Genomic DNA, 27,869 nt, shown 5'->3' with positions numbered 1-27,869 from the left:
AGGATAAACAAGGCTTGTCCAAGATCTGGACCCTGTTTACAGAGTGACTGGATAAACCTGGACTTTTCATCCTGGAAAAGCGCTGACTGAGAGTGCTGTGCAAGAACTGAAGAAAGCCCAGAGTGCTGTGGAGAGAGCACAAAGAAGCAATGTGTTTGTCACTCCATCCAAGAGCTACGGTGCACCAAATCTAAGCTAGTAAACCAAGTTGAAGAGAAAACGAAAGGCGGTGGGTGAGGAGTTGTAGCGGACCTGTGCAAGACCTTTTTGAAGATGACCGTGCATGAGCTGGACGGGGAACTGGATGAGAACTGAGGAGAGAGGAGAAACAGCACCGGCCTGAGGAAATCCTCTGCGCTGGAAATACGACCTGGGAGACTCATGGGCCGGGCCAGCAGCACACCAGCTGAGGCCACGGCTGGCAGCAGCACGGGAGACACCTCGCTGCTGGCGCCCGCTGCCCGCGGCGGCTCCGCAGGGCCGCTCCGGGGGCGGGCGGGCCGCACCGCGCTCCGCCTCCCGCCGCACCGCGCTGCGCTGCGCCGGGCGGGGCGGGGCGGGAGCGGCGCTTCCCGGCGCTCCGCCCGCCGCCCGCACAGTCCGTGGGGAGCCGAGCCGAGCCGTGCCGTGCTGTGCAGTGCTGTGTCGTGGATGATGAGTGCGTGAGAGCCATAAGGCAGCGTCTGGGGCCGGGAGCGCCTGACACTTTCAGGTACAGTCCGTGAGTCTGCGGTGCGTCTTGTCCGTCCGTCCGTCCATCCATCCCTCCATCCATCCATCCATCCATCCATCCATCCATCCATCCATCCATCCATCCATCCATCCATCCATCCATCCAGTCTGTCTTCTTTGCCAGCTCCGGCAGGACAGTCTCATTCCTCCTGATTTTTAATCTCCTTCCTGGCCACCCAGTTCTGTACGGACAGAGCTACTTTTTTTGGGGGGTATCAGCATACTGGGGAAGGGAGGGACTTCAACTCAGCAGTGATGGGTCCTTCTCCTTGTCCCCTTCCCTGCAGTAAGATAGAACAGAGTCCTAAAACTGCACGATGTGATTTTTTTCTTTTTCCGTGGCTGTAATCTTTGGAGAAGCTTTCCCTGCTTTTCTTTACACGCGTCAGTTCAGCCAATTGCTGGTTTTCTTGGGTGGGAAGGATAGAAAAGCACTGATTTACCAGACTCTGTTTGAAGGCCTGAGTAAAATGGGGGTGTGGGCGGGATATGTGTGTGTGTGTGTGTGTGTGTGTGTCTTTCGCTGGGCATCTGCCGAGTGTAAGCGTGATAGAACTTCAGGGTCCTGCGCTGTGTGCGGTGGCAGCAGTTCAGGGGTACGAGGAGAGAGGAAGGACTGTGAAGCGACCCCGAATCAATGTTAAATGACCCCAAATCGGTGTTAAAAGACCCAAGACCAGTGCGGCAGTCCGGACTGTAAACTAAGGCAGCCCTAACAAGCCGTGCCTCCCAGTCTGCCCGTGTGTAAAGCTGAATATAACACTCGGGGACGAGGAACTCTCCCGGAGGAGTTCTCCTGAACAGAGCGGAGGAGGGCTGGCTCCTCTCAAAGGGCAAGAATGGCCTGAAAAATCCAAGGAGCCGGGAACAAAGAGGTGCTCTGTACCTCGGGCAGCTCTGTCTATGCGAGGAATGTTGAGGGGGTTGCTTTCAGTGAGATTAGCGCCTTGGTGGGCTGAGATGTCATCTGTGCCATCTGTGGCAAACTGGGACTTGGGCAGGCAGGACTGGGTCTCCAGGCTGTCTCTTTATTTTGAAAGCTGAGAAGAGCTTTTTGAAGTACGGCTTCCTCAGGCTTATCTTACGGCTTCCAAATGAGATGCCTTGGAGAGAAGCTGTTAATCAGCTGAAAATCAATGCTAAATATACTCAAGACAAGTAGCTAACTGATGAGTTGTACTGGAGAGAACGAATAGCTGAGAGCAAGCTCTGATTTTGGATAAGCAGTGGGGATATCACTCCTTGGAACAGCAGGATTGAAACAGGCCACTGTAGGATTTGTTAAATCTTTGTGAAAGAGGAAAGAAATTCTTGATTTAGCCGGGGTTAAGCTCACAGCTGTGCCACGCACTGAGTAAAAGTGTATTTTTTGTATGGTGTGCTGAATGCCTGTTGGTTTACATTCTTTATGGTTTCTTTCTGCCGAGGTTTTGGGGGACAGCTCTGTGTGTGGTTGCCTGTGCTCCGGTTGTGTGGGTTACCTGAACATTCCTCGGGGAGTGCAGGCTCACCGTGCCCGCTCCCGGTCCGTGCGGTGAGCTGCTGTCACAGAAGGGACAGGCACAGCTCAGCCCTGGAGCGTGGTCAGGAAAGGAATATGAAAAGCTGGAAAAGCTGACAGTGTGGGGCTTTACTTTTCTAATTGCGTGGTTAGAAAGTGAGGTTTTCTTGGGGTGAAGACAGGAAGGAGCTGTGTGTGGATCATATTGCCAGTCTGTGCCGTACATCACTGTAAGGGTCTGCTGACATATGCCAAGGGCTGTTTGGGATAGATTGTGCCTCCTCCACTGAAATGCAGGCAACCTGTGATTGCACATACTCAAGCATTTTTTCCAAATGTTAGTAAACACACAGGTGTACTCTGCAAGCACTGACAAGCGCCCTTTGCTTGGTATGGGTATGAGGGACTGAGCCACATCATCTAATAAACACTTTGATAGAAAATGAGCTTGTAAACAAAGCTTCCAGAGAGCATTTTGCAGCCACAGCAAGACAATACATTAATTCACAAACCGGAGGCAACTACTCCAGTTGAAAGCTGTTGCTAATTTCTCCTCTGTTCTAGCTGCTGTAAGAAGTAGTATTAAAAAACTGAATTGCTACTGTGAGGAACCTGGATGGGTGGCATTTAGTATGGCTGTGCTTTTAAATGGAAAATGTGCAGGATCATGACAACAATCCAGCTCACTCTCCCTAGGCGGCTCCAGAATAGCACTGAATGACTCAGATCCATGCTTTCTGACTATTTTGGGTTTGATTCATCAAAATGCATCTTCTCCCCAGAATAAAATGTTCCCCGGATCACCTGCCCCTCCCGTGGGGTCAGGTACTCTGCCTGCTTCTTGTCACACCTGGAAAAAGGGCCAGAAATGCCAGGTAACACACCTGCAGAGAGGAGCCGGGGAGCTGCGAGACCTTCGGATTCATGAGGAGTAAGACAGAGGATAAATCAGCTTGAGTCAGACCGGGGAGTGGGGTATTCTCGGAGGTAATTGCTCTCATTGATACAAGGCCAGGTGCTTTCTGCATGAATGTAGCGTGCTGAACTGACAGTACTTGTCCATCAGGACTAGAGTCGATCCTCCCTTAAACATCCTGCAGGGATTCAGACGCTGTTAGGCCACGTTTGTAATGATCTTTTCACAGCCCAGCGTGGTGTCCATTTGCTCAATATCATTCCTACTGGGTGGTGACTTAATAGCTGTAATTGTTGCAGGGCAAGGAGCGTTTGACCATCGATTGCAAAGCCCAGGGGTCCACCCTGAGTCGGGCACGGGAACTGCTGCTGGTCTCGAAGGCTGCCACAAACCAGACTGCTATGGCCCTGCCCAGGCTGGGGAAAAGGATCTTTGCAGTCATTTTAGCTATGAGATGCTTCTCTTTGATTTCCCAAGGAGTCAGGCGAGCTGATTGCAGACAACTGTTTACAAGTCCTCTGCACCTCAGACCCAGCTCTGTTCTAGCGGCTGATACCCAGCCTAGATAGAAATGGGTGAGGCAAGTGTACCTGGTGCAGATATGGAGCTGTACTTCCTCTCTTAGCAGACCAAGTGCAAACATCCATTTTTATCTTCAATCTAGACACTGGAAAGTGTATTTTTTTATGCTGTTGTTGTGATGGTGGGGTGATCAGTTAATACTTTAACTGAAGTATTTTTGTTGCAGAAAGTATGAATATACTGCTTTCAACCTGGTGTATATTGAAGTGTCAGTAAAAATTCTGTACTGTTCATGGAAATGTAAGGACTCAGTCACTGGGGAAAAAAAGATCATATGAATTGTTTGCCCTAAAACCAGCAATGTTTCTGCATCACCTAAATGGCAGAGACATTTGGCTATGAGGTTTTAGGTAGAAACAGTTAAATGAAATTTAGTACTGTTATTTAACACTACCACAGCTTGCTCTTGTAAATTATAACTTGGCTGCCTATTATGATTACAAAAGGGAAAGGTGTTTTCTTTTGAAGTGTACTGTAGGTAGCCCCAAAAGGCCAAGCATGGGTGTCTGCAAAGAGCAACAGTTTTGGGATTCAGAAGGTATCTTGCTTTGATGAGGTTGAAGAAAGGAACCATGTCAGGAGAGCTTCATGCTTAAGGCTAGTACCATGCTCCTGGCAGTAATATAAGATACACCTTCTCTGCACCTTTTGAAAAAAGATCTTAGTGCTTAATGAAAGGAAAAAACCCCATACTTATCCCTCTTTGTACTGTCAAGCAGAGGAATGCAGTAATGAGAAGCTGAGTGACTAAAGCCACGTGAGGAGCTTGTAGCAGAGTCAGAAGCAGATCCAAACTACCAGGTGCCAGGTCGAAGCACTGAAATAATGCCATAATAATTCTGTTTTCTGTGGATGGATATGTGAGCAGCTCTTGATGAAGCTGGTTATCACTCTGAAATGGTCCAGAGCCGTGCTTAGCTACTACCCATGCAGATAGAGAAGGTGGATCTTCTGGCTTGGATCACCTGGGGGGTTGAGGATTACATCCCTGTCGCATCCCAGGGCTCACATCCCTGCCACGTAGAATGGATCACACTCCCCAAGGTTAGTGAAAGTCTAATACCACTGTGAATCTCTTCTGGTGGTAGTGTAGGGGAAACTGCTCCTATCTCTGTTGAGAGCATCAAATTTCAGTTTTGTCAGTTTGAAGTATGCAGGAGGCACAAAGTGTGCTACAGAAATGATGCAGAGTGCAGAACTCTGTAGATACAGAGCTACAGGACCCACGTCAGAGTTCTGATTCACTAGGGGGGTAGCATAGCATGGGTGGCATCACAGGCCCCATCTGTCCACCCCACCCCACACCCCATTCCTGGACATCTCAGCCACCGTGAATCAGCTGCTGAATCACTTGTTTTACAGTGTGATGTTTTGGAATAAAGCATCACTGCTGTTCCCTTGCCTTCAAGCTCCTGACCTCAGAACTGCAGCAGCCCATCAGCTGAGGAGGAGCAGCATCCCAGCTGCCCCTCAGCAGTGTGGGAGCTAGGCTGGTGAACTCCTCCAGGCTCTGGAGCTCTGCATCTTGCTGGTGGATGGCAACCCTGACAAACCAGTCTGCAGCTGCCTGAGTAGAGAGGTGGGATTTTAGTGTTTTAAGGCTGTAATATTTAAGAACAAATGTCAAAACTGTTCTGTGCTTCACTGGGTCAAATAAGGGGAATGCTTTGCTTCTAAAATCCCCACCCTGCTTCAGTAAGGTAAAGAACTGGAAGGCTTTAGTAGCATTCTTGCTTTCAGTCCAGCTCAGAAATTTTGGTACAAAAGGCTAGCTGTATGTGTTGTCTGTTTTTTAATATGGGAAGTGTTTCATTGAATCCTTTGGCTGGCCTGAGACTCTTGTGCATCTTTTTCCATTTCATTCATTCTGTAAATCCCTCAAGTTTATAAAGAGTCACTATGGAGAATGCAATGGACAAAACTTTTCTAAAATGTCTTGTGCCTTCTGACATTTAATTACTGCTGTGCCAATTCATCATGTCACTTATAATGTATACTTATCCTGTTTATTCATGTTTTAAACTTCTCTTCTGAAACTGGGATTAGCAAAAAGATGTACAGGGTACAAAATCCCCACACTTACATGGGGAAAGCCTTATTTTGCATTCAAATGGTAAAAGAACAGCATCCAGATGAAGAAATTACCCATAAAATTAAAAATAAGTTAATTTTTAACTTAGCAGAAAGATTGATCAGTCAGTAATGGAGCATGCTTCATCTCTTTTTAAATAGTTGTGGTCTCTTTAGTTTTTTAACCTACAGACAGAAATCTCAGCAGCACTGTGGACATGGTAAGAGACAAGTGCTTTAAGAAATTGTATGTTATAGATGTGGCATCCTTTTAGTGTCATGTGTTTCAAGGCTGTTGCTTTTGTGTGTCCAGCAACATGGACAAATTGTATCATGTGTTTTGTTTGGGAGGAACACGTCCTGTCCTCGCCCTGGACTGAGTAATTTTCCTGCAGCTGGGATTTTTGCCGTGATGCAGTCTGCCTGCATGTGCTCCTCTGGCACTGCAGCAATGCTGTCACAGCCACTTTCAGCATCATTAGACTCTCTCTCTCTTCCTGCCCCACTGAAGAAGAGGATGGGAAAGGATAGAAGGGGAGCTCAGTTGTGAGGCTTAAGCAGAGGACATGGATTTACAGCGCATCAGCAACAGAGAGGAACTTGTTTGTTTCCTTCCCTTTTTCTATGCTTGCAGATTTGGAGAAATTCAAGCCATTCTTAAATGCCCCACAATGTTCTTAATGCTCCCAAGTAAACCCACAAATGTATTCATACCCATCACACCTTTGCTGTTCAGTGTCCAAGGACTTTAATTTCGAGTCATTCAGGATTCACTTAATTACTGTGCCAAAGTTCTCATACGTGAGTGATCAGTCAGCAGTGCTGCATCTGACCTTCCCAGATCATCAGCTGGGTCTATTTATAGACCCAAGAAAAATGCACATTCAGGAGGAAAATGCCTCTACTTGAAATTCAGTTCCTGTTTTATTCTTTGCTTACTGGTGTTTTTCATTTTCCTTCGCAGCTTATTGTTGCCTGGGTGATTTTTGGAAAACTTAACAAAACTGTTCATTCTCTGCTGTTTTAGAGAAAACCAGAGTTGCCCCACCAGCAACTGTGCAAGATGTATTTTTTACTGTTGTGACACTGTCCAGCCTGGATAGTTTTGGTCCTCTTCCTCTGGGCTGGATTCCTAATGAAAGGTTCTTAATCTTCCTCTTGATTCATGAAAAAATATTCTGTACTTTGCCTCTTAAAAGATACACTTAATAAGTAATTCTAGGAAGGAGCTATAACTCAGAGTTGGTGCTGAAGTCACGCTCTGAGAATTGTATGGCAAGTTCATCACAAAGAGTGGAAGCAAGAAGGCTTGAGCTGGGATAGTCCTGTGATCTTAATTTCTGCACGTAAGACACATGAAACACCCATCTGGGAGTTTTTCAGGTTTCTTATCTTCTCAGTAGCTTGAGCTGTAAAATTTCCCTTTACCTTTCAGTGCTAAAAAAAAGCTTTGTGAGCAGAAGCACACACACCAGGAAGAGCTGTGTGGAATGCCATGGGCGGCCTCTGCGTCAGGTATGCTTTTGTTTTGGGCAGCCTGGGTGGATGCCCAAGCACTGCAAAAGGATTCCAGCTGCTCCAGTCAGCTTTATCAAGGGCCTGGCTCAGATACCTCTACACAAACACACATGGCATGGGGAACAAACAGGGAGAGTTAGAGACATGCACATGCCTGCATGGGTGTGATATCACTGGCATCTGTGGTGGCTCCTATGGCTGGAGCATTGGAATGGAAGGTTCTTGGCTTTTCATGGAAGACAGGCTGGGGAGATATGGAAGGGGTTTAAGTTTGGAGGAATATGGGGAAATTGTACAGGAAGTTAGGGATGAGGTTAAGAGAGCTAAGGTCCAGTAAGGGTTTCTGTGGGCTTGCTGCTAACAAAAGAAAGAGTAGGGATAATGAGAGCCCTCTCTGGAGCTGGGCTCCTGCAGGAAGTCAGTCTTTTGTTTTGCTGTACCTCAGTCTTATGATGGCATCCTTAATAACAATGGTGGATGGTAATCACCTGCTAAATGTGCTTTAGGGTTTCTGGTTGTATAGGGAACAGCTCTCAATTGTAATTGCAATTCTGAAGTTTGCATCTTTTAAGGGGAGGTGTGCCTTGGGACTCAGACCATTCCTCTGCCTGAGGGATATAGTGTGGGAGAAAACTGTACCTAACAGAGGAGCTGAAAATGTTTGGCAGTGGCTTTAAAGGCACCTTTTATGGCTACTACTGAACTTTTCAGTGGGTGCTTCTATGAAGGACTCCAGCTGTCCCTATTATTGGATTTGTTTTATGAATCTGATGTGCAGCCTGAGCTCTTCAATATAAATTAAAACAAACCAGTGCAACCTTCCACTGTTTGTAGTAGAAAACACTTTTTTTTTTGGTTGTTGTTGTTTAACATAAAGGTTTGGAAAAGCACTTGGCAGCCTTGGAAGCCACGTCTGTTTCCTTTAGTTTTGCCAAACTGAAACTTGGCTCCTGCAGGAGATGGTGGGGGTTTGAGCACATTGTCTTTGGCTCTGACTTCCTATTTACAGTGCTGTTACTGGGGAGGTTGAAGCTTCTTTCTTGTCAGAGGCCACTCACAGCTAGAATATGGACCTCAGTGCCCAAGGTCTCCTGTTCTGCATAATGATACTAAATGCAGAAAAAAAAAATGTTGTGTTCCTCCTTCCACAGTGCAGAGTTTTTGACTTCTCTCTGACACAGGAGTGTATCACTGGTAAAGCCAGGAAATTATTTCATTGCTCTTTCCTTCGAGTCAGATCTTTAATTTAAAAAAACAAAAAACAAACAAAACAAAAAAAAACACCAAAGCAAAACAAAAAAAAACCCCACTCTTTTCATTCTTAGGGAAAAAAAAATAAAAAGAGAAGAAATAAATGGGTTTTCATATGATTGTTAGCTAAATGTTTCCGAAGCCCAGTTAAAAAGTTCCAGTTTTTAACTCCCAGGACATTTTTCATTGGAATAATATTTCTTGTCTTTTTTCCCAATTCCTTCTTGTTAGATCTTGCCCTGCTGTGCTTTGTCAACAATATTTTTAGGTTCCAAGATACCTCTGCTCTATATGCCATGGATTTGTGGACCATTATCTGATCTGTAACCAAATTTCAGTTCCACTCAAGTTACTCTGAAGGCAGGGTTTGGCTGAAGCTTTAGCTAAAGAAGCTTCTAATTAGAATTAAGCATGCTGCTTTGTGCCTCCACCTCCAAATATAATACAGCAGAGGAGTCAAAGCCAAGATAATAAAGGAGTCATGCTGGAAAAGCACATGTGTTGGATGAATCACCCCGTTGGCTATGCTATATTTATCCCTGTCACACTTTGCTATCAGCCCTTTTCATCGCACGGAGAGCTGTCCTGTGTCCTGCTCACTTCCAAGTGAAACCCAGTTCTGACCACACAGAGCATCACCATGACTTGGTGTCTCACTGAGGCAGGACTGAGCCCTCTCTGTCAAGCAGCTTCCAGAAACAGATAACAAACAAGTGAGACAATATGTACCCTTTGGGGCAGACTGTTGAGAATTTTATTTCATGGTTACAAATCAGTACATCTATTAATGGCCTGATGATTTTTTCTTTCCTGTTGATGAGGCCCTAGGAGTCTGTGTCTTCAGCCTGCCTGATTTGTGTTGTGAGGATTGCATGAAATCAAAACTAATTGCTGGCCAGTCTGGCTGAATTCCCTGCAGATTCCAGTCTCACCCTGAATTAGGCTGGTTTGGTTAGTATGAGATCTGGGTTGAAACAACTACTTGCCTTGGTTTTTTACAAGTGCTAGTATTGGTGTCAAGTTGTTTTACAGATGCAGACTAGCCTTTCTCACTTCCCTGTGGAATAATACCTTGGAGCCACAGTGCTGCAAGTGTTTGGTGGGTTGCAGTGTTTGAACACTGTTCACTACCACTTGCATTTTGACTGAATAAACCATGCTACAGTAGCTGGAAAAAAATCTGAATTTTGGTGCAAGCAGGACATCTTTCAGTGTCAGTGGGCTGAAGAATATTTTGGAGTTGGTTCAAGTCTGTGGCTTTACATGCATGATATGAAAACCTAGGAAATGCTGCAGAAGGTTCCTGTCAGCTCTTCAGTAAAGTTTTGTTCCTTAAACTGGGTTAGCCTTGCAAAGAACCTGCAAGACCAGGAGTCTTTGTGCATCAGGATGCTTTACTGGTGCACAGCATGGCCGTGGAAAGCTTGCCCCTCACCTACCCAGTAACTTGAACTCCCTTGTACAGGAGCCCAGTTAAGTTCAGTCCTGCACTTTACACTGTGGCATGTGTATTTACTTTGTTCTTTTCCCAGTTCCTCGGGCTGAATGGAATTGAAACGCTGGTTGGACAGCTGCATAGAGTGTCTGATGTCACTTTTCAGACACTGAGACTTTTCAGTCTTTCCCATTTTGATGCAGATATCTTTTGGCACCTCTCAAGGTGGAATTAGCACAGGTCGTGTTGGCCAGGAGGCTCTCTCCACTGTCCTTCTCTGCCTTTGTTTTTGGCTTTCTTTTACTGTTTATTTACTGAACCACTCAGGCTTGTGCTGGTTTGAATGTCTCCATTGTCTGGACACACTGCCAGCAGCAGCAGCAAGGCTGTGTGGTGCTCCAGGTCCGAGCTAAGGAATCTGGCTAATAACTTAATAGCTTCTCATCTGCACCGAGCTCCCTCTGAAAAGTGCTTTATTGTGGGCTGGGGAGCACACAGATGGCAGCACTCTATTTATCTCCAGGCTGTCACATCACTACTTGTTTTCAAAACGGGGTGCCTTCACAGGCTGGTGTTCACTGAGGTCTGTGGCTTTAAAGAGCCTTTTCCCGAATAGGATTTGATACAATGGAGAGAAAAGAAACAGCATCTGCTCTTACAATGATGGCTCAGAGGCAATAATGCTTTTCTCATGCACATGTCGACACATGAGCACAGCAGCCTGTGGATATTGTCTTCTCAGTTTGATCTCCCTTGCCTTGAAGTTGTGGGTAGGGTTGGAAACAAAGTGCCATCCCTTTTGCAGTTTATCTGTCTCTCCCTGAATGCCCATCAGCACCCAGTAACTCTCGGGGTCTCTAGCTGGTCAGAGTGACCCTGAGGTAAGTTAGAAAGTCTCTTTTCCCAGCCGGGAGCCTGAAGGAGTCAGAGCTCTTCATTTCTCCGTCTCAAGGTTGTTTATTGTATCTTATCTATAAAATTCTTTTTCCTGTCCAGCTGAGGTCCGCTCAGCAGGACAGTCAGAGGCACTCTGCCCGCCCCCAGGGCGGTGTTATCTTTTATACTACAAACTACTTATGCAATATTTACAATTACTTTCCAATACCTATCACCTATGTTAGACAGTGAGCTTCTACTCTAAACCAATCCAAAAGTGCCAGCATCACCCAGAAGACGGAGGCCAAGAAGAAGAAGGAGAAAGGCAGGGCACGCCCAGATCTCTCCATCTTGCCCCCTGAATCCCCATTCTAAAAACCCCAAAAATCTATTTTTCACCCTGTGATGAATTCACTATCATTCTACTTAAACTGTCGTGGCTTGTAATTCTTCATATAAAGAAGAATTACAAGGTTGGTAATTGTTTTTTCCAAGGGCTAAATCAAAGGCACAGGGGTCTTCGGCTCTGTGCCAAGGTCTCTGAGCCCCCTGGGCAGGGGCTCAAGCCCTCCAGGGCAGCCAGAGGAATTTCCTGGGTTCCCACAAGTAACTGCTGCAGTAGAGTTAAAACTGGCATGTTTGAGGTTAAAACTGGGCACAAACTTAGCTTCCCATCGAGGCTATAAAACCTAAGTTCCTTAAACTGACAAGAACTGCTACTCCCAGAAAGCAGGGAAGGAGGGAGAAGGAAGGAGTTTATAACTCAACACTCAAGCAATCAGAGATTTTATCGTTTGGCCTTTTCAGATATTTCATTACCAGAAGAGCTCTTGAGTGGTCATGGCCCCCTTGCTGCCCACCCACTGCTCTGAGTGACTAAACAGCCTGCAGCACTGACTGATCTTTTCCTTGGAAAGACATTCTGATTCCATAGGCACTGAGATGCAGACTGATGAGTAATTGCTTTATTTTTCCTAAGGCTGGGAAACACAGGGCTGGATTTTTTCACATTTTCACAGAATCTGGGGAGAAGGTTTAACAAAACTCTGAATCTGGTCTCATCTTTTATATCATTGGTGAACTTGGACAACAGTGGTAAGCAACTATGCCCAGGCAAGTTTTTCCAAATTTCTGTAGAGCCACTCAGAGAGTAGGTGGAGGCAGATGCACTGAAGCATCAGGCTTTAGCCTGGGTCACACCTGTCACAGTGTTATTGGGAAAACCAAGCACCAATTTACCAGGGTGGAGTTGGGAAATAGGAGGTTTGGGATTGCAGTTACATGGCTGTCGTGTTGCATAAAGGAGACTGTCCTCTCACATAACCTTTCCAGGGCTTCACTTCAGTCTCTCTCCTTCTGCACTGGCACTGGGGGGTGTGTCAGCCTGGGACAGCCTGAACCTGCTTCCCCTTCAGAGTGCTGCTCGTAGGGAGCTACACTCGATTTTACCAAAGTGGATGTTATGTCACATCCCCAAAAGCTTTACAGAAAGTCTGAGTTCCCAAAGCCTGTTAGGATTTTTGTACTTCCTTCTGACTCTTAGCCTGGACATCTTATCTGTCATTTAATAAAGAAACAGCAAGATAAAAAAGAAGCACCTGGCAATTGTGACAGGCAGTGGTGAAAGCCTGTGTTGGCCCTTTCCTGATGAGTCTGCACAGGCTTGAAAACAGTGCAATCTTTACTGTGTGCAAGTAACCCATGGCGTGACACTGGGTTTTTTTCTAGTGCTGTGTTATCTCTGGAAGATAGAAAATCCCTACTCTGTACCTTCCCTGAATTATCCCTTATCTCTTTTGTGTGTCTCCTCAGGGCAAGATGCCACAGACACCTCCCTTTGCAGCGATGTTTGACAGCAGCAGCTACAACAGGAACCTGTATCAGACCAAAGAAGACAACTGTGGAGGGCTCTATTACCACGACAACAATCTCCTGTCGGGGTCTCTGGAAGCTCTGATCCAGCACCTGGTACCCAATGTGGATTACTATCCCGATGTAAGTTAACTGTGTGGCCAGGCCTGATGTGTCTCCTAGAGGGAAACATGTGCAGCAAGAGCAGATTGTGTCACATCCATGGCTAAGGAAAGGGGGGGTCAGGTGGCTGACCAGCAGTGATAACATGTGCTTTACCTGAGTGCATCCTGCAATAACTCACCCAGCCTAGGAAGTCTAATGCTTTATTACTCCCGTTGTAAGGTGAGCAACCCTGGTGACTCATTTATAAAGCACACACCTAGACTGGCTTATTGCTTGATGGACTGTGTGTACCATTGAATTGACCCTCAAAAATGCTGCCAGGCAAGCTGAAGAGAAAGGCATGACCACCATTGTGACAGAATGAAAGTATTTATTGCAAAACCAAGTGGTTTTTAATGCATATTTCCCATTGCTCATCTGAGGTCGATGTGTACTTGCAATAAGCAACCAAAATGTTAAACTAGTACCACACTATTTAGGATCAGCAGAGGCTGGATGTGACAGCAGGAGGTTTGTCATCTGAGAATTTTTGACCTGTGTGGGCACATCCATGCGTTGAGACATCTTCTATAATTCTTAGAAGATAAAAAAGAATGGTATCAAAAGGTGGCAGGAAAGGGCAGCTGGGGATAACTGGTGGATGATGAAACTGCAGCTCTACTTGTAAACATGCTCCTACTGAAGATGTAACTCTGCTTATATTCAGCTTCTGTTATTGTCATAGATCTGTCCACATTTCCAAGACAGGATCTTTTTTAACTTGGGTCAGAATTAACAGCTGCACAGAACTGTACTTAAGCTAGTGCTTAATGCTTAGTGTAAACTTCAGATATGTAGCAATTTAGACGCAGGTTGGTCAAACTTGCTGATTTATTCCAAGTCTCTAGAGACAGAACATTGTAGAGTCTTTGTAGAGTGGGTGCCATAGATACTTAACTACTGGCAAAGTGGAAAGTGGAATGGATATTCTGAATATCTCACAATGAGTTCAAATCATGATACATGGAAAATCAAAGCAAACTAAGGAGTCTCTTCTTGTAACCTCAGAATCAGTTACTGATTTTTATTCTGTAAAGTTAAGCTATGTAGTTCCCTCTGCTTTCACCCAGGCAACAAAGGTTTACTCTAGAGCAGGAGAAGATGAGTTTAAATTTTATTCTGAGTAATTTCAGGTGATAAGCTTGCAATAAGGCTGTGTGCAATAGGAGAGCTAAACCACCTTTGCCCTGCCTTGTTTTGATTTAATCTTACATAACTTGGCTCAAGCACAAACTTATAATACTGGTTCTGGAGCAATTATAAGTGTTAAATGCTTACCTCTGTAGTAATTGCTTTTGGCACAACCACATGTAGAGTTTTCTTCTGCAGATAGTAAAGTATGAGGAGCAGATTATTCAGGAAGGTATTTTGAGAAAATGTAAAAAATGCTGGTGATTTATGCCTTTCTCTGTCTTCCTCTTGCTCCCAGAGGACGTACATCTTCACCTTCCTCCTCAGCTCCCGCCTCTTCATGCACCCGTACGAGCTCATGGCCAAAGTCTGCCACCTGTGCACTGAGCAGCAGAGACTCAGTGAGCCTGGCCTGGACAAGGTGAGATCCCACACTCTCAGGGACTTCCCAGGTCCCTGCCCAAACCAAAGTGCTCCAGTCGAGAGGGTCCTCAGTGGGATAGAACAGACTGAAAACCTGATGCGGGTTTGAATTAGACCCTTTATTCACTGAGATTTCTGGGGAATTTCCACACTGCTCAGCCTGTCCTCCATGAGGGCTGCTGCTTCTGCTGCATTGTTTGTTTTACCAAGAGAATCTGTGAAACAGGGTCCTGAACAGACCAAAATCTGCTTTCTGAAAGTCCAAGGCAGAGGTTTTGTTGACCCTCGTCCTTACTTCACCGAGAACCAAAAATCGTTTCACGGTCACTATGCCTGAGGCAGCCTCTGACCACCACATCTCCTCACCAGCCCTTCCCTGTCTGTTTATAGGTTTCTCCCTATAAGGTGTAGTGCATGCATAGGTCATGGCACAACTGAAATTTACCACTTTCTTTGTTGAGGGTTAGTCATAACTTACGGAAACACTAATCAATGCCTTGCACTGAGGCACTCCTGATAATGAGGGGAGTCATTTCCACCCACCTGAAGCCTAATTTCCAGGTCAGCTAAGCCAATGAGTCTCTTCATTGGCTTCCATGGCCATTGTCTCTGGCCTATAATCCAATGCTGAATGAAGTTAAGATTAAAATTTACCTGACATTCGTACCCTTATGCTCCGCAGTATCCTGCAGAGCAGAATTCTGTTTCCTTTGAGCTAAATATTTCCTGCATTGCTGTTACATTTAACATTTGTCACTACTGTTTCCAAATAGAACTGGACCCAGAAAATTGCACCAAAAATCCTACAGTTGTTGACTGAGTGGACAGAGACTTTTCCTTATGATTTCCGAGATGAAAGAATGATGAGGAACTTAAAGGAGCTGGCACAAAGAATAGCCAGTGGGGATGAGGTAAGTTGTCTGCACACAAAGTTACTGGATAAAAAGGCATTCCTGTTACTGCTTTGATATTGCTGTTCATAACATGGGGGGACTCTGGGTGCTTAGGAAAACTCATTACCAATGTGCTGGTAGGCAAAAAGTTCTGTCTGGTACCTAAGCCTAGGATGAAACCACACAGCATAAGCAGATCTTCTCCAAAGCATGGGCAAGGTTTTCTCCACCTCTAAGCCCATAACATAATCCCATTTTGTGCAGACAGGCACAACTTGGTGGATGTTAGTATTTATCATTTTACTTGGAAGAAGCTAGCTAGGGCAGTAGCTAAGAAATCCCTGTCAGTGTTGATAATTTCTTGAATAAGGTGTGTTGGAATTCGGCCTTTGACCTGTAGGTCAATGGAAAAGTTAGAGCAGGTTTGGGGAGAAATTTCCAAAAGAGGTGTGGACCAGGAAGAATTGTCCTCGGCTTAAAGATCAACTCAGAGGAAATCTGTCCTATTCCTTCCCATGGATGGAGCAGGCAAAGAAATTGCCTGACCTTTCTCAAAATCCCACTTTTCAGATGGAAGTTCCACATGGGTATTATGAAATATGTTGATCCTTAACTGATGCTTGTCTTTTACGTACTGAAATAAACTCGGCCAAAAGCCAAGGGTTATATTTACTTAGTGGAAGGGCATTAACAGGGTTTCAGTAAGTAAATCCTGTGTAGCTGGCATAATAACTGTGATTGCAAAAGACACTGGAGAGGCATTTGGAAGAACTATAAACACAAGTAGCAATTGCTAAATGGCATTGTGTTTCCAGTGCTCCTCAGGGACTAGTGTTCCTTATATAAGCTTTTAAGTAATGGTGTGGATGAGGCAGCAAACAGCACATTAACAGGCGTGGAGGTAAGCTGGACTCAGAGAAACTGAGAGTGCTGCCAGAGGCCTGGAAGGGCCTTGAGAGGCTGTACACAAGCGTGGAAAAAAACAAACTTACACTGAACTTGGAAGCTGAAATACATTTTGATGTTGTCAAAGTGGGGAGGGATGGAAGAAGATGGGACAAGAGAGTGAGATGTGGTATGAAGTACAAATGAAAAAGAGACATAATTTGATGTGCAAGCTGAAGGTTGCAAGATAGCTCCAGGGACCTTTGGATTGAGAAGAATTAAGAGGTGTGCCCTCACTCCAGGGGTGCCAGGTTGATTTGTTTCTATATACTCTTCATAGCAAGGTAGGATATTGAAGTTCAGTTCCAGGCAGAGTAGTTGCAATTGAAGGCTCACACCCACTTGAAAAGTACTCACTGGCACAAAGAAAAAGAGCTGCTTAGCCTGGAGGAAGTTGAGTTGGAGGATGGAAGAATTAAATGAGAAGAGGGAAGGGTTGTCTGCAATGAAGTTTCTGGCACTACAGACAGTTTAAACAGTGAAATTGTCTACTGAAGGGAAAGGCAGATGTACAAAGCTGCTAGAAACTGTGCAAAGGGAGCAATCTTACTCAGAGAACCATAAATCCTTTCTAGCTGTAGCTTTGAGGTTTATTTGACTTTGATGTTTCCTTCAGAAAGACAAAGTTAAAGCAGGCACTGCAGTAAATTGACTTGTTTTATTGTGAACTGCTTGGAACAGTAAATGGCAACTTCCTTGACCTTGCCTTTGACAGATCACTTGGATTTTTGTGAGTCATTACCTTAAAGGATACAAAAGAAGCAGTTTCCTACTCCTGTTCACTACAGTTCTACTTATAGCTTTTTATTCTACTTCCTGAATTACTGTACTCCTGTTCTTTTAAGAGCTGGTAGTAGGAGTACAACCAAAACCTCTCACCACAGTAACATATTGCTCCTTTAAAACAACATATTTGGAAAAATCTTTGGAGAAAAGGAAATTCATCAGAATAAATGAAATATTGCTGCCTTGGACTGATCATACTATAGTGTACAGACAATAGTTTTTGGATGATCCTTTTTGAAGCCCCTTAGGTTTTGGTTTAATGGCTTTAGGATGATATGTGGAATCTGGAAGAGTAACCAACTTGGTTACACAGATCTATCTGCTTAAGAGTTGAGTTCTGCTCCTATTTCAAATTGTCACTCCTGGTAACTTAAATCACTACATGGAAAGGCCTGCAAAGGCAAAAGAAGAGAGATTTGGTTTTATTATCTACTCCTTTTCATCAGATTCACTGCAAGTTTGAGCTCTGACCTTGGTGAAACTGGTCTTGATTTGCTGCAGAGAGAAGCAGGCCCTTTGTTTATCATTGAATGGCCATATATTTTTTTCTGTGGCCTTAAGCAGGAGAAGATGAAGTATTTTCATTTCTTGTATTTCCTCCAGTGGTGGTTGGTACTTCTCAGGATGTGTTCTGAACACATCTTTTCTTTGCGCTAACTGGGTCAATATTGAAGCTGTGAGACAATCACCGCTTAAACCCCCAGCTGGATTCCTTTTGGTCTGATGAGATGCTAATATTACAAATTCACATAATAGAGCTTATCTTGACAACAGCCACAGGTATCAGCATCCATCTGTTGTGGTGTCTTCTGACGTTTTGGAAGTGCTTTCTGACTGTTTGATGTTGAAGCAGATGTACCGCAAGAGCGTGCAGCAGCTCCTGCAGACCCTGCTCCGGAAGCTGGCCGCGGTGGCCCAGTACGAGGAGGTGCTTGCCAAAATCGATGCCACCACATCCACAGATCGCCTCACGCTCCTCAAGACCAAGCCCCAGTCCATGCAGAGGGACATAATCACAGTCTGCAATGATCCCTATGTGTTAGCTCAGCAGCTGACACACATAGAGCTGGTGAGTTGTTACACTCCCGGGGATGACTTCATCCCTCCCCTCTTTTTGAAGTGCAGGTTAACAGGAGATGTGACTTGGCTGCTTCTGTGCTTTGTTTAGGAGAGGCTCAATTATATTGGACCAGAAGAATTTATCCAGGCGTTTGTGCAAAAGGATCCTTTGAATAATGACAAGGTAATGGGAGTAGATCTGGAGCAGCTCTGAAATGCATCATTTGCCATCAGGTGCACCATGAGCTGGGAGTGAGGTCCAGCAATAAATGAGGACCAGTAGAAAACAAGCTGTAGTATTCCCATTAAACATTTTGTTGATGTGGTTTTTTTAATTTCTGGGGTACAACTCCTGAAGCTTGAGAACTCAGCCAACAAATTGACTTTAATAAACACATTTCCTGAGTTTTCTGACTTAAGCTAAGGGAGAATTTAATCCTTTGAATGTTTTCCCCAGGCCATTTATGTGGCCTACAGCTGGAAGAAGCTGAGCTTAACTTTGCTTCTGCATTACTCATTTTCAACATCTGTTCTCTCTTTTTAGTAAAATGAACTCTTTGCAGCCAAGTGGCACGTGGGGAATTTGCAGGTAGAGCAAATAGACGTAACAAAAACACAGATCTGGAGGGCTCTAGGTCTATGTGAGGTGGAGGGCAAATATGCAGTGTTTTTAACCAGCCATGATGGAGTTGTCATCTCTTTGAGTGCTGTTTTCAAAATGACTTAATTTTTTATGTTTTTCAAAATGACTTAACCTCTGTAAATAAACTGTGACAGAGTCAGTCCATTAAAACTTGAATTATTTTTAAACTGACAAACAGAATAGAATGATGCAAGTTTACAATTTGATGGTCTGTCAGATGATCTCTGAAATTGTTTTTCCAGATAGAGATCACTGAAACTGCTGTCTGCCCCTTTGCAGGCAGCCCTGAGATGTGGTGTGCGAATGATTCCAAGGTGATACAGCATAGCACTGCTCAGGGAAGGGATAGTCCCATCAAAATGGTAGAGCTGTTCTCCCAAGCATAGGATGCAGTATGTCCATTCATCATCAACAGACAAACATAATGTGCCTGATATCTGTTTTCCTGCTGCACTTGCAGAGAGCCTAATGTTTTATCTACTCTGTCAGAGGGACAGGAGTAAGGACTGAAACAGTGTGCAAATCCAAGGGAGCTTCATGCCGATATTTATCCCTGATTGTTTTGCACAAGTCTGTCTTAGGTCCTTAAAGCATCCCAGTGGGACTGACAGCATTCCACGTGTTTGCTGGAGTGTTTTACTGGGCCAGCAGCTCAGAAGGAAGTTACATATGCTTGAATAGTACCACTGCTGCTTTCCCTCTAAGGTTTTTTTGTCACTTTGGGTAATTTGAGTTATTCCTGGTTACTTGACAATGTTTGGGAATGGCAAGGCAGAAAGCCAAAAGAAAGGGAAAAGATAAAAATGGTGCTAAAAGTTGCTGTTTTATTTCTGTCTGTAGAGCTGCTACGGAGATCGAAAGAAGACTCGGAATCTTGAAGCCTACGTGGAGTGGTTTAACAGGCTCAGTTACTTGGTTGCAACAGAAATCTGTATGGTGAGCAAGGATTTCTTGTGCTGAAAGGTTTTGTTTAGTTATCTAAAACTGTGAAGCCTTTTCAAGTTTGGTGCCTTTTGGACTTTTTATTCTCTTGGTTCTGTAACTGTTGACATTTGGATGCAGTCAGAGCAGGTCTGAAGAGAAAGAAGTGCAGTGTTTTTTAGCATTATACTGGTGCCTCAGCCTTGTTCATGTGACAGTGATGATTTGTTCTGGGTTAGCCCTTCTTGGTACACGAGCGTGTCTGGTCTGCTGTTCTCTTCTCTGGAAGGCCCTTGTGAATTGAGGCACATTCTCTCCTCTGGCTGACCCTCTACTCTGCTCTGCTCTTCATATCCTTCTTCTTGGCAGAGCCTCTTTGCCTGTTCTCCTTGTTCTCTGCCTGCCTGGGGTCTGGTTTGTCCTTGCTGTCCTGAATGCTTTTGAACACTTTAGTGTAACTTCCTCTACATGTAAAGGGTAGTGTGAAGCTGTGGTATATATGGAAAAGACTTTTAACGGGGATCTTATTTCCCTGGGGATGTGTCTGAGTGCTGTTTCCTGCTGAGCATAACCCTACAAATGCATCTCTTGCAGCCTGTGAAGAAGAAGCACAGAGCAAGAGTGATAGAATATTTCATCGATGTGGCACGGGAATGTTTTAACATTGGCAACTTCAATTCCTTAATGGCTATTATTTGTAAGTATGTGTACTGATTTATTGTTTTATCCCTGTTTAAATCTGGATAGAGAAAGCAGAGTGCCCCACTTTTTAAAACCAACTTCGGTGCTAAATTGGAATAGTAACTTTCCCTGTAATATGGAGAATTAAAACATCTTCCATAATTTCTGTCACATCCTAGTGGTTTAAAAATTCCACAGCTCTTTATATCTGGTAGGAAAATACTGGGAATTGGGTTTTTTTTCATTTGAAATGTGAAAACTTCATAGTTAGCTGTAGTTTACAATGAATTATGGTAAGAGATAGTGTTCAGAACACTCATTTGAACTTTCCTGTTGTATATACGTGTTTTATTAAATCCATGTTAAATAATGCCATAGCATTTTTTTAGACCTTTCATTCAGTAAGAGATGAAGATTTTGTTTCCAAGGTTATTTTGGAATTCAAAGAAAATAGTCACTCTGATTTCTTGAGTAGCTTCATTGAAAATACTTGTTATTGGTAATAGATTCTTTGCTTTATAAATACTTACTGGTCCAAGCTACCTGAAAGAATTTTTTTTTCTTTTAAATACTACAAAAATCTCTTTCTCTTACATCAAGCTGGCATGAACATGAGTCCTGTGTCTCGATTAAAGAAAACCTGGGCAAAAGTGAAGACAGCCAAATTTGATATTCTTGAGGTAAGTTTGGCTAATATTTGGATAGGAGGTTGTTAATACCATGTTACTTTTAACTACTCAAAGATGTGAGTTTGGCTTCATTATGACATTTAATTTAGTATATTTGTGCTCTTAATGGACATTGTCCAGCTGACCTTTGTCAAAGATCACACAGGTGCAGCACTATATGAGTTTGTGATTTATCCAAGAGAATGTATTGGATCCCTTGTTGTGCTGAATGGACATTTTTTTAAATAAGGTTCTCTTCTGATCAAACGAACAGACAGAGTGATACCACAGTCCTCTACAAAGCTGCATTTGTGGGGCTGTTCAGAAGACCTTTTCCTATTTAAGAGTTGCTCAGTAGAAAAAGGATTGTGTGTACCTCATTATTTGCATCTTTTCATGCCTTGCAGCATCAGATGGACCCGTCCAGCAATTTTTACAATTACCGAACTGCTCTGCGTGGAGCGACTCAGAGGTCCCTGACAGCTCACAGCAGCAGAGAGAAGGTGTGTTTGCAAATGAATTGGCAGTGGGCAAAAGGGAAATGTGCTTGTTAAGTTGTATGGTAAACCTTTATCCTGGAATTCTCCTTCTCAGCAACTCTACCCCTGGTGGGCTTATTAAAAGCTGCCAGATCAGTTTGGTGCTGGCTGAAAGTCCAAACATTAAATGATCACTTTGATTATTTAAGTAAGATAAGTACGTTTCCTCAGCTCGTTTCTGTTTGACAGACTCCTCTATCTCACAAACCCATACCACAAACAGGCTAAGGGCTGACATGAGGTTGCTAGTAATTTGTTCTTAAAGCTGCTGCTTGTGCTAAACTTCCAGTAATTCATGGCTTAAGGTGGAAAGGCTTTAAAACTTACTCATAAAAGGTATTCTAAACCTTGAATCTAGACAGAGCTGTAGTGTTCCCTCCCTGTGTATAGTCTTTAGATGCAGAATCTCAGTGGTGGTTCTTGTGGAAAGGAAGCAAATAGCTTCCCAGCTGCTCCCCACTTGGAAGCAATTGCTCATCAACTCCTTATGATATTAGGACTTCATGCTGTTTTGAATAAACATGATCTTGGAGTTCATGGAATAAACTACCAGGCAGATGAAGCAAATCCACATGCAGTCTGCTGATCTATACTGTTGTTATACATGGAATGTCTTTCTGAGTCCTAAGGATCTGTTCACATATCATTCAAACTACCAGAAGTCTAAATGTAAGAGGCTTACTTCTTTTCAGGGAAAAGTCAGTTTTAAGACTTCAAAGAAAGAACTTAGAGATATTGAAATATGGTGAAGTGTTCCATGGAAATAATAAGTGATATTTGTTTTATCCCCAGTTGTAACAAGGATGTGTAGCTGTGAAAACTTCCACGGGATGAAAATTAAAATAGAACCAATTTAAGAAAGTAAAATTCTCCGGCATTCTCCAAAGAAAATACTTTGTTCAGTTGGCAGGAAATGCTTAATTTTAGGCCAGCCAGTACCAAGGTTCCATGACTTGCATGAGCTCAGGGAATTGTATCTCAAGCCATTTGTGCTGCTACCCCAATATTCCCTGCCACGCTTCAATGTGCCTCTCCCCTCATTTACCAAGGAAGTCCTGTCAGGGGAGAAAGCTACACTATGAGATTGCCTGCAGGAATTACGTGTAAGAAGTAGGTGCCTCTGACCATTTATCTTCTGGAAACTGCAAGGAAGAAGGAAAAAAGTGAAAACAAGAAGGACATGACATAGAAATGGGGGACTTTGTGCAGAGACTTGTATTTTAGAATGTAGTGAATGCACAGGTTTTGTGTAAAGATGTGGAATCCTTAGTCTTTCTGTATTGTGCTTACCTTTTGTATCACATGACTTCCTTTCATTTTTCTCTGTAGACCATTGTGTCTTGATTCAGGACCAGACTGATCATAATGCTGCTCTCTCCCTAGATCGTGATACCTTTCTTCAGCCTCTTGATCAAAGATATTTACTTCCTCAATGAGGGTTGTGCCAATCGCCTTCCCAATGGCCACGTCAATTTTGAGGTAAGGGGAGCACTGAGTGGGGTTTTAGTACAGGGTCAACCTCTTTAACAGAAAACTGAAGCAGATCACTGTCCAATTTCCACTGGGTTCTGGGAGAGCAGATATAGACTGGAATTTGAGTATATCTGTTACTTCTCAGGGGGAGCTGGGAGGTAGTCAGGAAAAAGCAGTTTTATCGAAGATGAAGTGTTTATTGAAACTTTCAACGTTCCCAGTTTTTTTAGTGGGAGGAAAAAAAGTCAGAACTTCTTCCCAGTGATCAAATTCATCTCAACATTTCAATTCACAGGTTTGTTATAGTTAATGACAAAATGTTCAAATGTGGTATTTTCAGGGTCCCCCGTCAAAGGGAGGAAATGATGAATCTGACTCCATATTCTTAGAAGGCTAATTTATTATTTTAGGATATTATATTATATAAAAAATACAATACTAAACTGTATTAAAGAATAGAGAAAGGGTACAGCCAGAAGGCTAAAAGATAATAATGAAAAACTCATGATTCCTTCCAGAGTCCCAGCACAGCCTGACCATGATTGGCCATTAAGTCAAAACAATTCACATGAAACCAATCAAACAACCACCTGTTGGATAAACAATCTCCAAACACATTTCAAAGCAGCAAAACACAAGAGAAGCAAATCAGATAATTATTGTTTTCCTTTTTTCTCTGAGGCTTCTCAGCTTCCCAGGAGAAGAATCCTGGGCAAAGAGATTTTTCCAGAAAATATGACGGTGACATTCCAATTAGTATTTTAGGGCTTTATCTTTTAATTCCTCACATAAAAAGCAAATTCTTCTTTTATCAAGATATATAGGCAGCATTTACATGCATGTAAGTCCCAGATTGTCTCTGAAGAAATATGTGATAGAGCAGCAGCGAGGGAGTTTTGACTCTCTTGTCTTCCAGTAGTTTTTGTGCCTCTGATTTCATGCTTGTTATCTGACATTGGGTGAGTTACCCAATGATTTTTTTTCCTGGTACTTTCAGTTTTCAGGAAGCCTGGGTCATCCACACAAAAGTGCAGTACATTTCAGTTGTAGTCATGGGCCTGAATTAGCCTAAAGGTTCTAAAACTAGGCTGTGCAGTGCCCTTTTGCTCAAGGAATCCACCTGCACTTGGGGCGTGTTAAACGTTACTATGAAGAGCTTATCAAAAAATGGCATCAGCACACTACATGGGGAGTGTTTATTTTTGGCATACACTTCCAGCAAGAAAATAGAGCATTTCATATTTGCTAACTGACAGGAAACATCTGGATTTTGAAATGCCATTATTAAGCATCTGATGTGAAAATCACTATGTATTTAATTGCAAAACAAAAAAAACATAAGCATCAATTAAGTTAAAATTTGGGCATAAGGAGTGTTACCAGCTCCTTGAAAGAAAAAAATTAAGTGCACTTCATGATCTACTATATTTGTATTCACGACAGCAATTTTAACAAGGTGCAGGAGTGGGAAGTTACCATAGCTTGAAACAAGAACAAAAAAGTTAGAAGCTGAGTTGTTGAGTCAGACCATGTTCAATTCCATCTTAAAAGCCAAGGACAATCGAAGCCTTGGTCTCCAAACCAAGATCTCTCCCTCTTTTTAAAAGAATGTTCAGGGTAAGCAATGCTGTTCAAGGTATAGCAACCTCTTCTGCTTTATATTCTGACAGAAATTTTGGGAACTGGCAAAACAAGTCAGTGAATTTATGACATGGAAGCAAGTGGAGTGTCCTTTTGAAAGGGATTGGAAGATTCTGCAGTACTTGCTCTCTGTCCCAGTCTTCAGTGATGATGGTAAGGAGCTCTGGACTTCTGCAGGGATAGTGTCACTGGCTACTGCTTAATCTCTTTCTGTGTTAATTTGTGGCTTCCTCACAGTAAGGAGAGACTGTCCTGAGGACATCCCTGTCTGGCAAGTGAAAAATGTTCCTCCCTTACAAATGACAGAGAAGATAAGATTTTTCTTTTATGTGCATTTAGTCTGTGAAAGTCAGCATTGGTTCTGAAATAGAATGAACTAATGTGATGTGGTCCCTGTAAATGTCACATGAAATGTATTTATGTGGACTTTCAGGATGCTTTGCACTAAAGGGTGCTGCTTAAGGAAGAAAATAGGGACTTCACTGGCTGCTTACAAAGCACCATGTCCCTGGGCTCCGTTTATTTTCTCTTGAGTGCTTTCTTCTCCTCATGCTTTTGAGTTTCCTCTGATTGGTTTTCCCCCCCTCAGGGTAGTCTTTGTTCTCATGCACAGTTTGTTAGCATTGTCTGGGTGCAATTTTAAGCAATGCTATACTTCCTAAAGGGAATCTGAAGCCCTAAACTGAGGGATGGATAATACATGCCTCAGTTCATTTAACTCAGTCTGCTTTGCAGGGAGAGCAAATTTTAAAATGCCAGTAGGCCTAACATAATGTATTTGCTTCTGATTGCAGCACTTTACTTGGCTTCCTATGAAAGTGAAGGTCCTGAGAACCACATTGAAAAGGACAGATGGAAGACACTAAGGTTTGTGTCAGAGGTTACCCAGATCAATAAATAAACAGAATAGGATACAGAGCAAGCATCAAGCAGTTAAAACCAAATGGAGTGTTACATGTGTCAACAGATGGGGTACAGCATGGTTGTAAATCCCCCCCCCACCCCAATCCCTTGGACTCTTGGAAAAAACAGAACAATCACTCTTTATCTTAAACCCTCTCAGTCCTTCTTTCCCTTAGGAAATGGGAATGAGAATAAGTAATTTTGTATTTTAATTCCTCGTGTTACTCAGTGAAGGAAGAAAGTACTTTCTAAATTCCAAGAAATCCCCACTTCCTCACAAGTACTCTACAGAGCACTCTAGATTCCACACAGAGGTTTTCACAGCTTCTGCATCCCTTTCTGCACCAGCCTTTCAGACAGGAGTGAGGTTTGCCTATTTTGCTCTGGGGCAAATGCAACGTAATGAAACCAGTTAACAATTTAGAGTTCAGGCTGGGGAAAAATATTCAGCAAAGTCATATTTTTGGCTTTTCTTCTACTACTATTAGAATGCAGCCTCAGCAGCTTTTTGATTTTACTAATTGTGGAAGGATAGATGAACCATTGGGGCGGGGGATGTAACAATTCCATCTGATTGATCCCCCTCATTTTGAGGAGAAGACGTGAAGAGAGTTACTCACATCAGGGCACAGACATTCGACATTACACAGGGTGACAAAATGAAAACCTGTAGCAACTGGAATCTCACTTTCAGAGCTCTCTTATCACAGTCACTCTGTCTGAGAAGATTTACATCATTCTAGTGGTTGCCTTTACCCATTTGCATTTCCCTCTGCCTTTCAGGTCAGCGCTTCTGGGCAGAGTCTAGAGCACACCCTGTCTGCTGTTGCTGTGTTACACGGATTGCCAAGGGCCATGGCTTGGTTTATTTTTCTGTGCACTGAGTGGCACTCAGAATGATGAGAGATGTGCAGTCAGTTGCAGTATTGTGGCAGCAAAGATGAAAGAAGTTAATTCAAGAACAAACAGGCAGCTTCTCCCATCTGACAGATGAGATAAAATCACAGCCCACTCATCTGGAATTCAGGCTGAAGTATTGATTGAGAATCCTTTGAAGATCTCAGATGCTGCCTATGAATCATTTCACACCTGGATGGAATATTCTTTCCTTTCCTTTTGCTGCAGCTTGCTGCTACAAGGATTCTGCAGAACTGCTAAAAGGACTCACAGGAGGCTACAGAGGGGAAATGTTCACCATTACTTTCAGTGAAACCCAAGTCTGCATTGAAGAACTCTCATTCCTAATAAGCTGAATATATCCCAGAAGTTTGGGATTGTTAAGAAGGGAAAGGACTGGACACAAAAATTGGCTGCTGAGGAGAATTTCTCCCTACCACTGTAATGGTGGCTGGGTTTTTGTCTTTTTCCAATGTGATTTTGAGTTGGCTGCTGGCAGGCAAACTCATTATTATTTTAAGTTATTTAAAAAAATATAAAGTTATAAAAATCTAAGCTGTGGTAGAAAATACACCTGCTATAAAAAGGTAGTAGCTATGTAGCTCTACAACTTCTAGGGAGGCTTTTTCTTTTGTTCATTTCTTTACAACTGACCACTGCATGCTACAGACACACTTATTTTTACTGTGAGGTTTTCTTACTCTTGATTTTCCATACTTGACCTTCTTATATTAGGTTGAACAAACTGACTTTTCTAGAATAGTAATTGAGAAACTGGCATAAAAACTGTTGAAATATGACAGTATGTTTTTATTAAGTAATTTTTATAACTGTTTTTTTTGAAAGGGTAACAGTGGAGAACACAATCCACTTTGACTGAAACAGCAAGATGCCAGAAAGAAAAAAAGAGTCTTCTTCTCAACTCCAGCTAGGAACAAAACAGTCTTCCTGTGTGTTTGCTTTAGGGATTATATTTATGACTGTGACGTAGTTCACTGTGTTACACACCTAATAAGTTTTTAGTAGCTCTGAATACTTAGTCACTCTATCCTAGAAGGAACCTGATTGAAAAAGAAATACAAAACTAAGCTGTAGCTGTAGATCACCCTGGATGCAAAAATCAATAAGCAAAGTACATACTTGGCAAAAAAAAAAAAAAAAACTATTAGCAAATACTCTGCTGCTGTTGTTAAAAAAAAAAAAAAAGGAAAAAAGTAAGAATAAATATATTTATTTGTTGCACTGCATCTCTTGATTTTATGTTCTTTCTGTACCTTTTCAGGCATTTATTTTTATTTTGAATTCCATAGTAACATGTTGAGGTAGCCTTTGTTAATGGGGATACTGTCCTTAACTACAGCCTGTTTGC

At 43.1% G+C, this 27,869-nt stretch overlaps 1 protein-coding gene across 1 annotated transcript; it reads left to right on the top strand.

The window, feature by feature from the left end:
- The first annotated feature begins 569 nt into the window (after nucleotides 1–569).
- RASGEF1B (RasGEF domain family member 1B) lies at nucleotides 570–27,747 on the top strand. Its single transcript, XM_059844067.1, has 14 exons — nucleotides 570–712; nucleotides 12,694–12,876; nucleotides 14,327–14,449; nucleotides 15,225–15,362; nucleotides 17,929–18,144; nucleotides 18,244–18,318; nucleotides 19,618–19,713; nucleotides 20,293–20,395; nucleotides 20,980–21,059; nucleotides 21,455–21,550; nucleotides 22,970–23,065; nucleotides 24,730–24,853; nucleotides 25,495–25,567; nucleotides 26,387–27,747. Exons 2-14 carry the CDS (start codon nucleotides 12,700–12,702, stop codon nucleotides 26,409–26,411), a joined length of 1,422 nt encoding a protein of 473 aa, XP_059700050.1. The 5' UTR covers nucleotides 570–712; nucleotides 12,694–12,699; the 3' UTR covers nucleotides 26,412–27,747.
- Nucleotides 27,748–27,869: the final 122 nt, after the last annotated feature.

Source organism: Haemorhous mexicanus, chromosome 4, assembly GCF_027477595.1.
Source record: "Haemorhous mexicanus isolate bHaeMex1 chromosome 4, bHaeMex1.pri, whole genome shotgun sequence".
In the NCBI taxonomy this organism is placed as follows: domain Eukaryota; kingdom Metazoa; phylum Chordata; class Aves; order Passeriformes; family Fringillidae; genus Haemorhous; species Haemorhous mexicanus.
The sequence above is the reverse complement of the archived record's forward strand: the minus strand, read 5'-3'. Positions and strand labels throughout refer to the sequence as shown.